Here is a 14,637-nt window from a genome sequence, read left to right as displayed (position 1 = left end):
ATGAAATAAGACAAGGAGGAAGAGTAAGAAAAGGAGAATGGAAGTTGCATTTTGAACTTTTTCATTCTGGATACTATGTCCAAAGGTACACACCTAAACTTCTATTTCAATGCAAGCTATCCCACTTTACCACATTGGGTCTATCATTGCACCATCGTCAGATCCATTGGGACATTTTCTCACAGTGTCCCAGTTACCACCCTCCTAGGATAAAAAAAATCACCATAAAAACACAGCCATGAATATATATATATATCCAAAAGCATATCCAATTATACAAACAACACTGAACTACTTCTCCTTGTACATTCCGTTATTGCCAGCCTTGCAGGTGCCATTGCCTATCCAAGTGCTCCTACACAGTGTTACCCCAGAAAGCTGGAGGTGGAAAGCCAGTAACATTCAATGAAAGTGATAGCAGATGGCCTTACAGAACACCTCAAACAGGCTTGAGGGCACAGCTTTAGACTGCACCACCTTGTCAAAGGAGGCAACAGTCTGGGCTGGCTGGCCAAGAAATAACAGCAAGGGCTCTGAAGGACTGGTGGTGGTATAACCATAAAGGCTTGTGCTCCATCTGGTCATTGCCACACCCCTGGTGCAGCATCGCACCCATCTCATAGTGTGTTGGACCTCAGATTACTGAACTGCTGTATGAACCTGAAAGATCTTTTGAACAGTGAAATCCACAGAGATTAATGGCAGTCATCTGAGAGTGTATGGCTCTGACTGAACAGCCACTGCAGCACTGAGATTTTGATTGGCTTTTACCTGTCCTGAGGTAAGACTCTGCATCCATATCTGGGTGTGTTTTTGGTGTCTTGAAGTCTTCAAATACTTCAATGCTAAAGAGAGTAGATTCCAAGGTTAATGTGTTACTCTAATATTGGAACTAGATTCCACCATGCACCTTAATAGTGACAAAAGGCTGTCTGGCAGGCCTGTCAATGCACAAAGCACTTTGGTGTACATTTTCATCTGCATTCTCTTGTCAGTCACCCCATCAACGTTTGGTACGAATGTCCTGAATCATAAATTAGTTGTGCCCTTGTCACAAGAGACATCTGGCTGCAACTCACTTGTGTCCTTTGAATTGCTATATGCCGATTCAAACTTAATATTAGCCTCTAATGTATCCACAATAACAATACCTGTACTTTGATCTTCGAAATATCATGTTGCTCACACTCAGAGTCATATCTCAACCATAATGAGCAGAATTCTTGAAGAACCATGGGAACATAAGAGAAAACATTGAAGAAGATTTTTTTAAAAATCATTTTTCTTCTAAAACATCCTGGGAAATTTATCTTCTCATCAATCTTATTGAATCTAGTTCAGAATGCTGTCTAGCTCAATAGCTGATTAAGCCATAAATCAATTGCAAGCTAAAGTACCCAAGCCTGGCATCTTGTAATTTATTAATTTAATTTTTAGCGCACTGGTACATTATGTCTGATGGTTACAAATCTTATGAATTGAATGTCACCATATCCTGAGAAATAGTTTTGATTTAGTGACGAATCAGTGATTTTGCATGTTTCCATTGGGGGTAAGTAGAAAAACAAACAAGGAAACTTGATCAGGCAATAGCCTAAAATTCAGAAACTGACCAATGGGCCAAATATTTCCAGTTATGTTCTCCAATCTTTAAGACCAGAATGCAGGCATTGAGAAGCCTATTTAGTTGTGTTTGCTTCTTATTAAAAGGCCAGCTCAACAGGATTAAATGCCTGTATCAATTAAGTTCTACTGAGTTGAGAAATATGTGCCCATGATAAACCTAATCTATGGAAATAAATTGGATCCAGTGAGGAGGTCTTCTTGCAGGACTTCAGAATAAGTAACTGTTGCATTGTCCTCAACTGCTATTGAATTAAATCAATGTGAATGATTGCAATGCAATATAGGTTCTTTGAGTTCCATGAAGACAGTACTAGGGGGGAAGCTGATTGTCTGTACAGTGGTACAGGAAAGAAGGGTCAATGGGGAAAGGAGAAACACTGTCCCAAGAAGGGAAGGACACTAGCCAGGGAAATAAGGAGCACTGCCTAGGAGGTAACAACGGTCTACCCTGTCTCTTTTAAAGTATGGTTTTATCCTACATTCAAAAGTTTGGGTTCAAGACAGACTAGCTAAGGAAAAGGCAAAGTCAAAAACTGTCTTCTTGTTTTTAACACTGTTCATTTCATAGAATCGTAGAGTCATAGAGCCATAGAGACGTACAGCTCGGAAACACAACCCTTTGGTCTGACTCGTCCATGCTGACCAGATATCCTAAATTAATCTCGTCCCATATTCCAGCATTTGGTCCATATCCTTTCCTATTCATTTACACATCCAGATGCCTTTTAAGTGACATAATTGTACCAGCCTCATGACTTCCTCTGGCAGAAATTCCATACACGTATCACCCTCCAATGAAAACATTGCCCCTTTAGGTCCCTCTTAAATCTTTTCCCTTTCACCTTAAACCTATGCCGTCCAATTTTACATTGGGGAAAAGATCTTGACTATTCACACTATCCATGCTCCTCATGATTTTATAAAATTCTATAAAGTCACTCAGCCTCTAACACTGAAAAGTATCCTGGCCTATTCAGCTTCTTCCTATAGCTCAAATCCTCCAACCCTGGCAACATCCTTGCAATTTTTTTTCTGAACCCTTTCAAGTTTAACAACATCTTTCCTGTAGCAGGGACAGCAGAATTGAATGCAATATTCCAAAAGTGGCCTAACCAATGCCCTGTACAGCCCAGACCTCCTAATTCCTATACACAATGCACTGATCAATATAGGGAAGCATATCAAACACCTTCTTCATTATCCTGTCTACTTGAGACTCCACTTTCAAGGAACTATGAACATGCACTGGAATAAATGCTACAGAACCTGATACTCAGATACATGCAAGGCTCTAAGCTTACTGTTACATTATTGAAAGACCATTCAGTAATTGTACGCTATCTAATGCTAGCCGATTAACTCCACATAATATTTATGTGGCAGAATTTAAGGCTTCTGTGCAGCCTTCCATGGGATTCTCACATCCCACTTAGCTCCACCCATACATACTGTGATATCTATTCTCACTTGTGAAACAGCTCTGAGCCATCAGCACAAGGTTTCTCTGAGATCCTGAAGCCCCTTTGCAACACTCCAGAGTCTAATGTTCAGGTAGAATGCACCACAGAATATTGGCTGTCCATGGCCTAATTGATTCTGTTGAAAGTTGATGTCTGCAGATATGAATGAATGAGGTCATTGCATGGCAGGGGTTATAATCTCCATAGTCAAATTGGAGGAAGTAATGTGGGAGCTCTAGGTCATGAGTCACTATTGTAGAATCTTCTGGGGAGTGTTGTGAAAAGCAAGGATGCAAGTGGCCCAGGTGATTGGAAGCTTCAATGTCAGGATAAGCATTGGGATGTCAATAGCATGGTACTCAGAGAGAAGAATAGTGAAATCTACATAGTCACTGATGGGGTCTGCCGAAACAGGGGAGGCTCAAGGATTACAGGAGAAAGAAGAATGGCAAGGTGATGTGGGTGATAGATAATGGGGGTATTTATGGTCACAGTTAAGGTGAACTGACTCACATACAGATTTGAATCTAGCCAACTATGTCTCCTCACCTTGCAGATATTATTTTCTTTGGGCTGAGAAGAGAGCTGACCTATTGGTCAGAGCTGGAAATGGGATCAGAGTGAGCGCAGGGCCGAGAAAGGAGCAAACCACAGGCTAGAGCAAGTGCAGACCAAGCTGGGAGCTGAGTTGCAGGCCTGAGCCAGGAATGGGGTCAGAGTGAGCGCAGGGCCGAGCTAGGAGTCAAGTTATAGGCCGGAGCCTGGAATGGGGTGAGAGCGAGTGTGGGCCGAGCTGCGTGCTGAGCCATAGGCCAGAGCCTGGAATGGGATCAGAGCAAGTGCAGGCCGAGCTAGGAGCTGAGTTATGGGTCAGAGCCTGTGATGGGGTCAGCGTGAGTGCAGGGTTGAGCTGGGAGACAAGTTGCAGGCCAGAGCCTGGAATGGGATCAGAACGAGCACAGGGTGAGCTGGGAGCCGAGCCACAGGCCAGAGCCTGGAATGGGATCAGAGTGAGGGTGGGCCAAGCTGGGAGCTGAGCCTTAGGCCAGATCCTCGAATAGTATCAGAATGATCACAGGGCGAGCTGGGAGCCGAGCCACAGGCCAGAGCCTGGAATGGGGTCAGAGTGAGTGCGGGCTGAGCTGGGAGCTGGGTTATGAGCCAGAGCCTGGAATGGTGTGTGAGTGAGGGTGGACTGAGCTGGGAGCTGAGATATAGGCCAGAGCCAGAAATGGGATCAGAGCAAGCGTTGGCTGAGCTGGGAGCCGAGTTCTGGGCTGAGCCTGGAATGGGATGAGAGCAAGGGTCGGCTGAGCTGGCATCTGAACCACAGGCCAAAGCCTGGAATGGAATCAGACTGACTGGAGGCCGAGCTAGGTGCTGAACCACAGGCCAGAGCCTGGAATGAGATCAGAGTAAGTGCAGGCCGAGCTGGGAGCTGGGTTATGGGCAGGAACCTGGAATGGTGTGAGAGTGAGGGTGGACCAAGCTGGGAGCTGAGACATAGGCCAGAGCCTGAAATGGGATCAGAGTGAATGCAGACCGAGTGGGAGGCGATTCCATGCCAGGTGCTTTGAAGGTCACAGCAGCACTGACTTTCTTTACATGTGGCTTGTTCAAGGGGTCTGCTAAGGATCTTTCAGCTACCAAGTCACAAGTATGTGTGGGAGTTCACTGATGCCTTATTCCAAAAAGCCCAGTGATCTGAGATAGTTTCTTTGGATGTAGAGAGCCAGGCAGCATTAACAGCATGTAACCCTCAGGTGCAAGCTGTGATAGACTGTGCATCTATTAGGTAAAAACAACGACTGCAGATGCTGGAAACCAGAGTCTAGATTAGAGTGGCGCTGGAAAAGCACAGCAGTTCAGGCAGCATCTGAGGAGCAGGAAAAATCGACGTTTTGGGCAAAAGCCCTTCATCAGGAATACAGGCAGGGTGCCTACAAAGTGGAGAGATAAATGAGAGGGGGTGGGGGTGGGGAGAAAGTAGCATAGAGTACAATAGATGAGGGGGAGGGGATGAAGGTGATAGGTCAGGGGGGAGCGGAGTGGATAGGTGGAAAGGAAAATAGGCAGGAAGGACAAATCATGGGGTCAGTGCTGAGCTGGAAGTTTGGAGCTGGGGTGAGGTGGGGGAAGGGGAAATGAGGAAACTGGTGAAGTCCACATTGATGCCCTGGGGTTGAAGTGTTCCGAGGCAGAAGATGAGGCGTTCTTCCTCCAGGCGTCGGATGGTGAGGAAGTGGTGGTGAAGGAGGCCCAGGACCTCCATGTCCTCGGCAGAGTGGAAGGGGAAGTTGAAATGTTGGGCCACAGGGCGGTGTGGTTGATTGGTGCAGGTATCCCAGAGATGTTCCCTAAAGTGCTCTGCTAGGAAGCATCCAGTCTCCCAATGTAGAGGAGACCGCATCGGGAGCAACGGATACAATAAATGATATTGGTGGATGTGCAGGTAAAACTTTGATGGATGTGGAAGGCTCCTTTGGTGCCTTGGATGGAGGTGAGGGAGGAGATGTGGGCCTAGGGTTTGCAATTCCTGCGGTGACAGGGGAAGGTGCCAGGACAGGAGGGTGGGTTGTTGGGGGGCATAGACCTGACCAGGTAGCCACGGAGGGAATGGTCTTTGCGGAAGGTGGAAAGGGGTGGGGAGGGAAATAGTGGAGCACTCTCAATCTAAGGGACATCACTTCATTAATGTGTAATTGATAACATATGATGACATGAGCTAAATGCTCCTGAATTGTGTATGATATCCAGGTGCTTTTATAATTCCTACATTCTGGAGTACTCATAAATTGTGGGTGATTGAAAGACCACCTCATCGATTGTAGAGATGGCTGCTGAGAGCCAAAGGCTAATCCCAATCAACCTGACTGATACCATGGTGAATAATCGTCAGAATGCTGCCAAGGGGAATTACAGTACCTCACATGTCTCTTCAAGGATTTTCACTGGCCAGTCAATAGAATAGACAAGGATTAGATTTGAATGTTGGAATGTTTAACTTGTTTGCCACAAGGTGGCTCCGAAAGAGTTCCTGGTGTCATCATTTTGTGTGGTCCACAACCTCATCCAACAAAGAGAGCATGTCTTTGAGATGGAGGAGACGGAAGACTGAGTGTCATATCTGATGAAGAAAAGGAATCTGATGGTGCCGAATTGGATTAGGAGATCAATCACAGGCAGGAAGAATGGTAAGACAAGACATGCTATGCTGATGAATCTCATCAGGAGGTATCACTTCTGACTGTGTGATAGAGAGAATATCATTGATGAAGCAGCTGAAGATAGTTGTACCAGTATCAGCCTGAGGAACCTCTCCAGGAATATTTTGGGGCTGAGATGATTGACCTTGTTCAATTGTACTGCAAAGAGCGGAGAGATCTCCCCGAATCACATTAACTTCAATTTTGCGATAGACCCTTCATGTTGAGAAAACCCACTCTCAGCTCACCTGTTCAGCTCTTGCATTTTTTTTCCATTTATGGAACAAAGTTGCAAGAAGATAAAAAGCCAAGTGGCCCTAGGAGAACCTAAACAAAGCACCAGTGTGCAGATAGTTCCTTCTTCAATTCCACTTGATAGCACTGTCAGCAATACCTTCCATTGCTCTGCTGATGATTGAGAGTAGACAGATGGGACAGTAATTGGCCTGACTGGATTTGTTCCGCATTTTGTGGATAAGACATTTCTGGGCATTTTCCCACATTGGCAGATGGATGCCAGTGTTATAGCTGTATTGAAACAGCTTGGCTCGAGACAGGGCTAGATCTGGGGGAACAAGTGTTTAGAGCTATTGCTAGGACATTGTTAAGATCCATAGATTTTGCAGTAACTGGTGTTTTCTGCAGTTTCTTGATATCATGTTGAGTGGATTAAATTGGCTGGAGATTTGACATCTGTGATGCTGGGAGTCTCAAGAGGTAGATCAAGTTATATCATTCACTCTCTACTTCTGGATAAATGTGACAGCAACTGGAAGCATCGTGGGTTGATTAGGGAGTGAAACAATGAGTCACATTTGGCAAATCCATAATTCTTCAAAGAAAACGATCTGTACAGGCAGTTTTGATATCAGGCTTGGCAGGAAAACAACTGCTGTGGAGTTATGAATTCACCTCTGATGGGTAAAGAAAACTACATTGGAGTTAACAACACAAACTCAAAACTTGATAGAAGAAGAAACTTAAAAGAATTCTAAGACTGTGATGAGACTGGACAATACATAATTTGAACCGTGGATTTGCCAGGAAGATTGATTAAGGTCACAATCACAGCCATTTATTTGAAAAATCAGGAAATGGGAACTATGAAAGGTTAAAACAATGACTGCAGTTGCTGGAAACCAGATTCTGGATCAGTGGTGCTGGAAGAGCACAGCAGTTCAGGCAGCATCCAACGAGCAGCGAAATCGATGTTTCGGACAAAAGCCCTTCATCAGGAATAAAGGCAGAAAGGTTAGACTATGCAAGATGGGAATGGGTCCACTTTGCCCATGAAGAAGCCAGACAGCCTCCATCCTTGCTGCAGAAGGTTGGAAAAAGAAACTCCAGTTTGACCACAGTGCACAGGAAAATCATCATTTTAATCACAAAAAAGGCAAGATAACCCCATAGCAAGCAATTTAGAGATCAGATTATTTTACAGTATTTGAGTGTTAAAAAGAGTATTGCAATAATAAAGAATCAAAAGGAAGGATGTTTATAGCAAGCCTGTATATAACAGAATTCAAATGCTTGTAAAACAAGGACATGAAGACAATGTTGATATCATTCAGAATTATGAAATGTTGAAGGCAGAATAATATAGCTATACTACAAGAATAAAAAATCTAAGAGTCAGCAAATTACAAGCAGGATTGCATTGCAATACTGAAGATTTATAGCAGCTTTAAAGGGAGAGGAAGAAGTAATGACATCAAGAGAAAATAGGAGCAATAATATTAGATTTAATGTCAAAAATGAGCCAAACAGAACATAGAATTTGACACCTTGGAGAGGATTGCTCTTAATATTGAAGTTTGGTTCAAAACCATACGCTAAATCTCCAGATCAACAAATAAGTTCACACCTGAATTCGATAGGACGCTATTAAATGCCAAAAGAAGAAGACAACTACTTCTTTAAGAGCTCTTTCAAGCCTTTGATAATTACGTTATTCTAAATAAAACAAAATTCATGAAACAGCAAGATTAAACAGCATCCAGATGAATCCATGGATAATTTGCACAAATTAGTTGAAAACTGTGATAACGGAGCTTTTTCATCAGAACTCACAAGGGTCAGAAATGCTTTCAGAACTACCAGTTGAGTCTTTGGCAGATTTATTACAGTCCAAATAAAACTTGGCTTTAGAGAAATTTATACAAATTTTGCTGAAAGCAAAAACTATGAAGCATCGCAGATGACTCCTGAGAGGAGACCAGCATCACTGGTCATTAGTCCATCGTCCAATCAGCAACTTGGTGCCAGCCAAAGCTCCATTTGTACACGTTCCTTGGCTCCAGCTTGTCTACAAACTCGGCTTCCACCGTTTGAAAAAGCCCCTGTGTGAAATTTACTTACAAGGAGCTTTTAAAAAGTGCAGCAATCCTTCAATAATCCTTGCTGTTTTGTTTTTAATTTTCTTTCCTCTTCCCCCTCCACCATTTCAGTTCATGCACAAAGAAATAGAAAAAAAAAGTTCCTTACAAACAAGATAGCCTTTTGATAGATTTTTCAACTGGAAGTCTTCACAGATTTGTGAGGCGATGATAGAAACCTCCAGAAGTCTGCAGAGCAAGCACCTTTCCCTCTCTCTCTTTTTTGAAAGAATAGGAAAGATAAAGTGCAGATTTCCCAAAAGAAAGAATTCTATCACATAAAGCAAAAGGAAAGACCCTGGATCTAACTAATCTGCCAGCAAAGTAAAAACTGCAGACACCATTGTGCTATTATTGGTAAGAATCAATGGGACTGTGAGAACAATCCATTCTACTTTATAGTCTGGACCTGTGAGACAGAACAATATACTCCCTGACCTCTATTTGCTTCCCCCCATGATATTTGTGTCAAACTCTCTGTTTTTTATGTTACTCATGAGCGTTTATTTTGGGTAAAAGGGAATAGCTAATGTTTAATACTAGTAATTGGCAATTAATAATTAATCTTCTCTGTCATTTTATTAGATTATTAGTGTGTATAATCAATATAATTGTTTTTCCATTGTATGATGAAATCTGGTGCATATGATTTTTAGGTTCCGAATTGCAGACGTTCAGGCAACTGATTTTCATGGTTTAGTTAAATATATACAAATTTTTTACTGTTTGTGTATATTCTTCTCAATTGTATCATGGAAATATGACCAAGGACATTCTGAAAGATAGTTTACAAACTAGAAATGAGATGTTTCAACAGAGTGCTATAAACATCTCAGTGTGAAGAATGAGAAGGTTAGGTGGTCATTAGGTTCATTAAAGAGAGAAGTAATGTGTGAATGCTCCAGATTCCATTGGAGTTTGAAAAATATGATGGCAGGCTTTAACTCCCGAATTCAATCAAAACTCTTGCAGCTGCATTGTATAATTTATAATACAAAAAGGCCTTTACTGAATAGTGAGGTTCCATAAGGCTAAAAAAACTCTCTTTTTGATAAAAGTAACTAAGTCACTGGTTCACATTGCGCAGTCAGTCAATGGCTTGACCAGCCAAGGACTTACAGGCCAACAAGCACTGAGCAATTGTTGGTTATGTTATGTAATCTCTTGTGACATTATTTGTGTACCAATCAAATTGTGGGTTTTTTAAAACTGATTTTAAATTGAATGTTGACTGTGGTTTTTAATTTGTCATAAAGATACAAGAAAATCTGATAGAAGGAATTCATCTGCCTTGTGTGATTTTTCAAAGAATCTCAAGTAAACAAATTATAATCCTTGAGATTACAGGGATTGAAGTGTAACAGTTCCCAAAGTAAAAATTCTTTTGCCTAGTCGCATGATTTATTTATGAAGCACTTCATTGTAATTTATGGAGGTTTGTGAAGGAGCAAAAATGGCCTTTGCAGTGATATGTACTTCTTGTCAGATGTGGGAGTTTAAAGAGAGTTCAGGGGTTACTGCGGATTATATCTGCCATAAATGCTGTTGGATGCGAATCTTATCAGATCAAGTGGATTGGTTGGAGAGACAGATAGAAGCAATGAGGCATTTGCAACAGCAACAATATGTGATGGATGGCAGATAGAGGAAGGGGGGAAAGTCTCAGATACAGTCACATAGATGGGTTAACTTCGGAAAGCGTAAGAGAGGCAGGCAGCTAGTGCAGGAGTCTTTTGTGGATATACCCATTTCAAACAGGTATGCTGTTTTAGAAAATGTAAGGTGTGATGGATTCTCAAGGGAACGTAGCACAAACAGCCAACTAAGGAATTGAAATACTTTGATATAGAATACTACCCATTTGTTTTCAGACATCCACATGTCCTTTTGTTATTTATTTCAAAGTAATAATCCCTTGATATTATTAGGAGATATTTTAAAAAGCAAATTAAAACAAAAATCAATTGAATTAAATTGCCAAAATTGAAGTTTCAGTTGACCAATAAAGTCACTTTGCTCCCCCGCTTGTGTCTGTGTCGGAGGGGGAGAGCCTGTCCCAGAGCAGCCACTATTCAGTGTCTGAGCTGCACCAGCAGCCCATTCCGCTTCCTCCAACCGACAGACAGAGACAGCACCAAGCAGCAGTGGCATGAGTATACTATTGAATCCAAAATCTTTCCTCAATGGGTTGACTGGCAAACTGGTGATTGTAAACATGCAGCTTGCAAACATAGAAGAATATATTGATGGTGCATTAGCCAATCATCTTGAAGAAGTCCTAATCAAGTGTAACAATGTTCCATACATTAAAGGAGTTGAAGATGAGTAAGAATACAGAGAAATGAGAGAATGACTTTCCTTTTTATTGGAAGAATGACCATGTCTACAATTTATTTAGTACTTCTCTTTATATCCAGTAAAGGAAGATGCCGTTTAAGGTGTAGGTTTGTTCGCTGAGCTGTAGGTTTGACATCCAGATGTTTCATTACCTGGCTAGGTAACATCATCAATGGTGACCTCCAAGTGAAGCGAAGTCACCTGCTTTCTATTTATATCTTTCTTCTGGATGGGGTTCCTGGGGTTTGTGGTGATGTCATTTCCTGTTCATTTTCTGAGGTGTTGATAGATCGTACCTAGATCTATGTGTTTGTTTATGGTGTTGTGGTTGGAGTGCCAGGCCTCTAGGAATTCTCTGGCATGTCTTTGCTTAGCCTGTCCAAGGATAGATCTGTTGTCCCAGTCGAATTGGTGGTTTCTTTCATCCATGTGTAGGCTCCGAGGGAGAGAGGGTTGTGTCTTTTTGTGGCTAACTTTCTTCTTGTTTGTCCTACGTAGTGTTTGTGGCAGTCCTTGCATGGAATTTTGTAGATGTCATTGGTTTTGTCCATAGGTTGTACTGGGTCTTTTAAGTTTGTTAGTTTTAGTTTGAGAGTGTTGGTGGGTTTGTGTGCTACTAGGATTCCGAGGGGTGTTAGCAGTCTGGCTGTCATTTCTGAAACTTCTTTGATATATGGTAAGGTGGTTAGGGTTTCTGGCTGTGTTTGGTCTGCTTGTCATGGTTTGTTCTTGAGGAATCTGCGGACTATATTTTTTGAGTATCCGTTCTTCTTGAATACGTTGTATAGGTGGTTCTCCTCTGTTTTGCGTAGTTCGTCTATGCTGCAGTGTGTGGTGGCTCATTGGAATAGTGTTCTGATACAGCTTCGTTTGTGTGTTGGGATGGTTGCTGGTGTAGTTCCGTATTTGGTCAGTGTTTGTTGGTTTTCTGTATACGCAGGTTTGAAGTTCTCCGTTCTTTTGACTGTGACGTCCAGGAATGCGAGTTTTTTGTCGGTTTCTTCCTCCTTGGTGAACTTTATGTCTGTGAGGGTGTTGTTGATGATGTTAAATGTCTCTTCTATCTTATTTCGTTTTGTGATGACAAAGGTGTCATCTACGTAGCGGACTCAGATTTTTGGTTTGATGGTTGGTAGGGCTGTTTGTTCTAGTCTTTGCATTACTGCTTCTGCTATGAATCCTGATAGTGGAGATCCCATGGGTGTGCCGTTGGTTTGTTTGTAGATTATGTTGTTGAAGGTGAAGTGGGTGGTGAGACACAGGTCCATTAGCTTCATGATGTTTTTGTTGGTAACGTGATTGATGGTGGTTGGGGTGTGTGTGATGGCCTCTTCTAAAAGTGTGGTAAGTGTTTCCTTTGCCAGGTCGATGTTGATGGAGATGAATAGTGCTGTTACGTCGAATGCTGTTTGGGAACTGCACTGACCAGGTTAGAGGGTTCTGCTGTGCTGCAAAATTTTCAAGACAAACCAACTTAATTGTAGACACAACTCTTCTAGTTTGATACGGCATTGTGAATATAGATGTACTATTAAAAACTTTTTCACAGTTTGAATAAAAAAAGGCACTTTGCACAAAGTGTCTTGTAAGGAGTTCTGTTACCTAAATTAGCTTTGCTGTTACTGAACAGGTTTTTTTGGACACACCCAAGGCAGCAGCTGAGTTACTTTGGGTGGTAATAGAACCAAAGAGTCCTTACAGTAAAGCCAGAGGCTATTTGGCCCATTGAGTCTGGACCAGCCCTCTGAAGAGCAATACATCCGCAACCATTTTTCCAACCTATCCCTGTGATTCAGCATTTCCCATAACTAGTCCATCTAGTCTACCATCCCTGGAGACTATGGACAATTTAGCATGGTCAATCCACCTAACCTTCACAGCTTTGGACCGTTGGAAGAAACCGGAGCAGCTGGATGAAACTCATGCAGACACAGGGAGAATGTGCAAACCCCACACAATCATCCAAGGCTAGAGTTGAACTGGGTCCATGGCACTGTGAGAGAGCAGTGCTAACCACTGAGCCACCATGCTGTCCTATCGGATGGACAGTGAGGCCCAAACAAGCAAGTATTATATTTAAAGTGGCAATCTACTTCTTTGGAGCAATGTTGGCTGACTTCTGAACCCAGTTACAGCCAGAAATTGATAAGTAAGAGGAGGGAAATTAATTTTATTTTTGCCTTTAACCACGTCCAACTCAGCATAACCCAAAAACTAGGGAACAGTGAGGTCTGCAGATGCTGGAGATCAGAGTTGAAAGTGCATTGCTGGAAAAGCATAGCAGGTCAGGCAGCATCCGAGGAACAAGAGAATTGGCATTTCAGGCCAGAGCCCTTCATCAGGAATGAGGGAATCAGGAATAACCAAAAAACTGCCAGTTGATTTAAATTCAAATTCCCTCAAAAAGTGTCTGCTCTACTCACTGAATCAGTTGTTCTAACAACTCACCTGCTTTACCTGGAAGTCACATTTCCTAATGGCCTGATACAGAATAGTCATGAGTAAACAGAATCCTCATCAAGCAGGCCACTAGAATTGTGAAACTACAATGCACGGGTAAAAATACTTCTCGCAAATAGACTGCTGTGTGCTGTCTGTAATGGGGACAACACACAGGTCCACTATTATAGAAAGGACTAAGAGTCTCAGCAAATGGCTTAGCTAAGGAGTTTAATTTTCAAGAGGACCAGGCATCCTCATCGACATCCATGGGTCCTCTGGGTGGGCATCACAAGTTTCAAGCCCTACGATGGAGGCTGTTTGTACAATCTAACAGGTATAACTGGCTTGATGTGAGGTAAAATCACTGGAACCCTGCAATCTCAGACCCAGGTGGACACAATTGAGTTGCATAAGTTCATTTTTCCATCTACAATGTGAACAGCTCTCAGAACTGGCCAATCATTAAGGCTACTGCATCACTCAGTTAATTCAGTGGGTCACCTGAGTATATAACACATGTGACAAGTTGTGATGGAGTGAAAATAAAGTATTTGGCCATAGGAGAAGTGCCTGAGGCCTGCAGGACAGCAATATGGTATTGTTATTCAAGAAGGGAGCAAAGAATAAACCAAGAAACTAAGTCAGTCTAACCTCAGTAGTGGGGAAATTAATGGAAGCAATTCTGAGTGACACAAGTAATCTGCATTTGAAGTGGCAGGGATTAATCAAGAGCAGTTAGCATGATTTTATTAGAAGGAGGTTATGCCTGATCAAGTTGATTGAATTTTTTGAAGAGGTAAACAGGTGTCTAGATTAGATTACTTAGATTAGATTAGATTAGATTAGATTACTTACAGTGTGGAAACAGGCCCTTTGGTCCAACAAGTCCACACCGACCTGCCGAAGCACAACCCACCCAGACCCATTCCCCTACATTTACCCCTTCACCTAACACTACAGGCAATTTAGCATGACCAATTCACCTAACCTGCACATTTTTGGATTTTGGAAGGAAACCGGAGCACCCGGAGGAAACCCACGCAGACACGGGGAGAATGTGCAAACTCCACATAGTCAGTTGCCTGAGGCAGGAATTGAACCTGGATCTCTGGCGCTGTGAGGCAGCAGTGCTAACCACTGGATGAGGGCAATGTTCTTAATGTAGTCTATCTGGACTTCAGCAAGGCTTTT

The 14,637-nt window shown here is 42.5% G+C and overlaps 1 protein-coding gene across 1 annotated transcript; it reads left to right on the top strand.

Moving 5' to 3' along the window:
- The first annotated feature begins 10,816 nt into the window (after positions 1-10,816).
- Positions 10,817-10,996, top strand: LOC132827893 (small nuclear ribonucleoprotein F-like). Its single transcript, XM_060844671.1, has one exon. It carries the CDS (start codon positions 10,817-10,819, stop codon positions 10,994-10,996), a length of 180 nt encoding a protein of 59 aa, XP_060700654.1.
- The last annotated feature ends 3,641 nt before the right edge of the window (positions 10,997-14,637 follow it).

The sequence above is a fragment of the Hemiscyllium ocellatum genome, chromosome 2 (genome assembly GCF_020745735.1).
Source record: "Hemiscyllium ocellatum isolate sHemOce1 chromosome 2, sHemOce1.pat.X.cur, whole genome shotgun sequence".
Taxonomy (NCBI): Eukaryota; Metazoa; Chordata; class Chondrichthyes; order Orectolobiformes; family Hemiscylliidae; genus Hemiscyllium; species Hemiscyllium ocellatum.
This window is presented reverse-complemented; position numbering and strand designations above follow the sequence as displayed.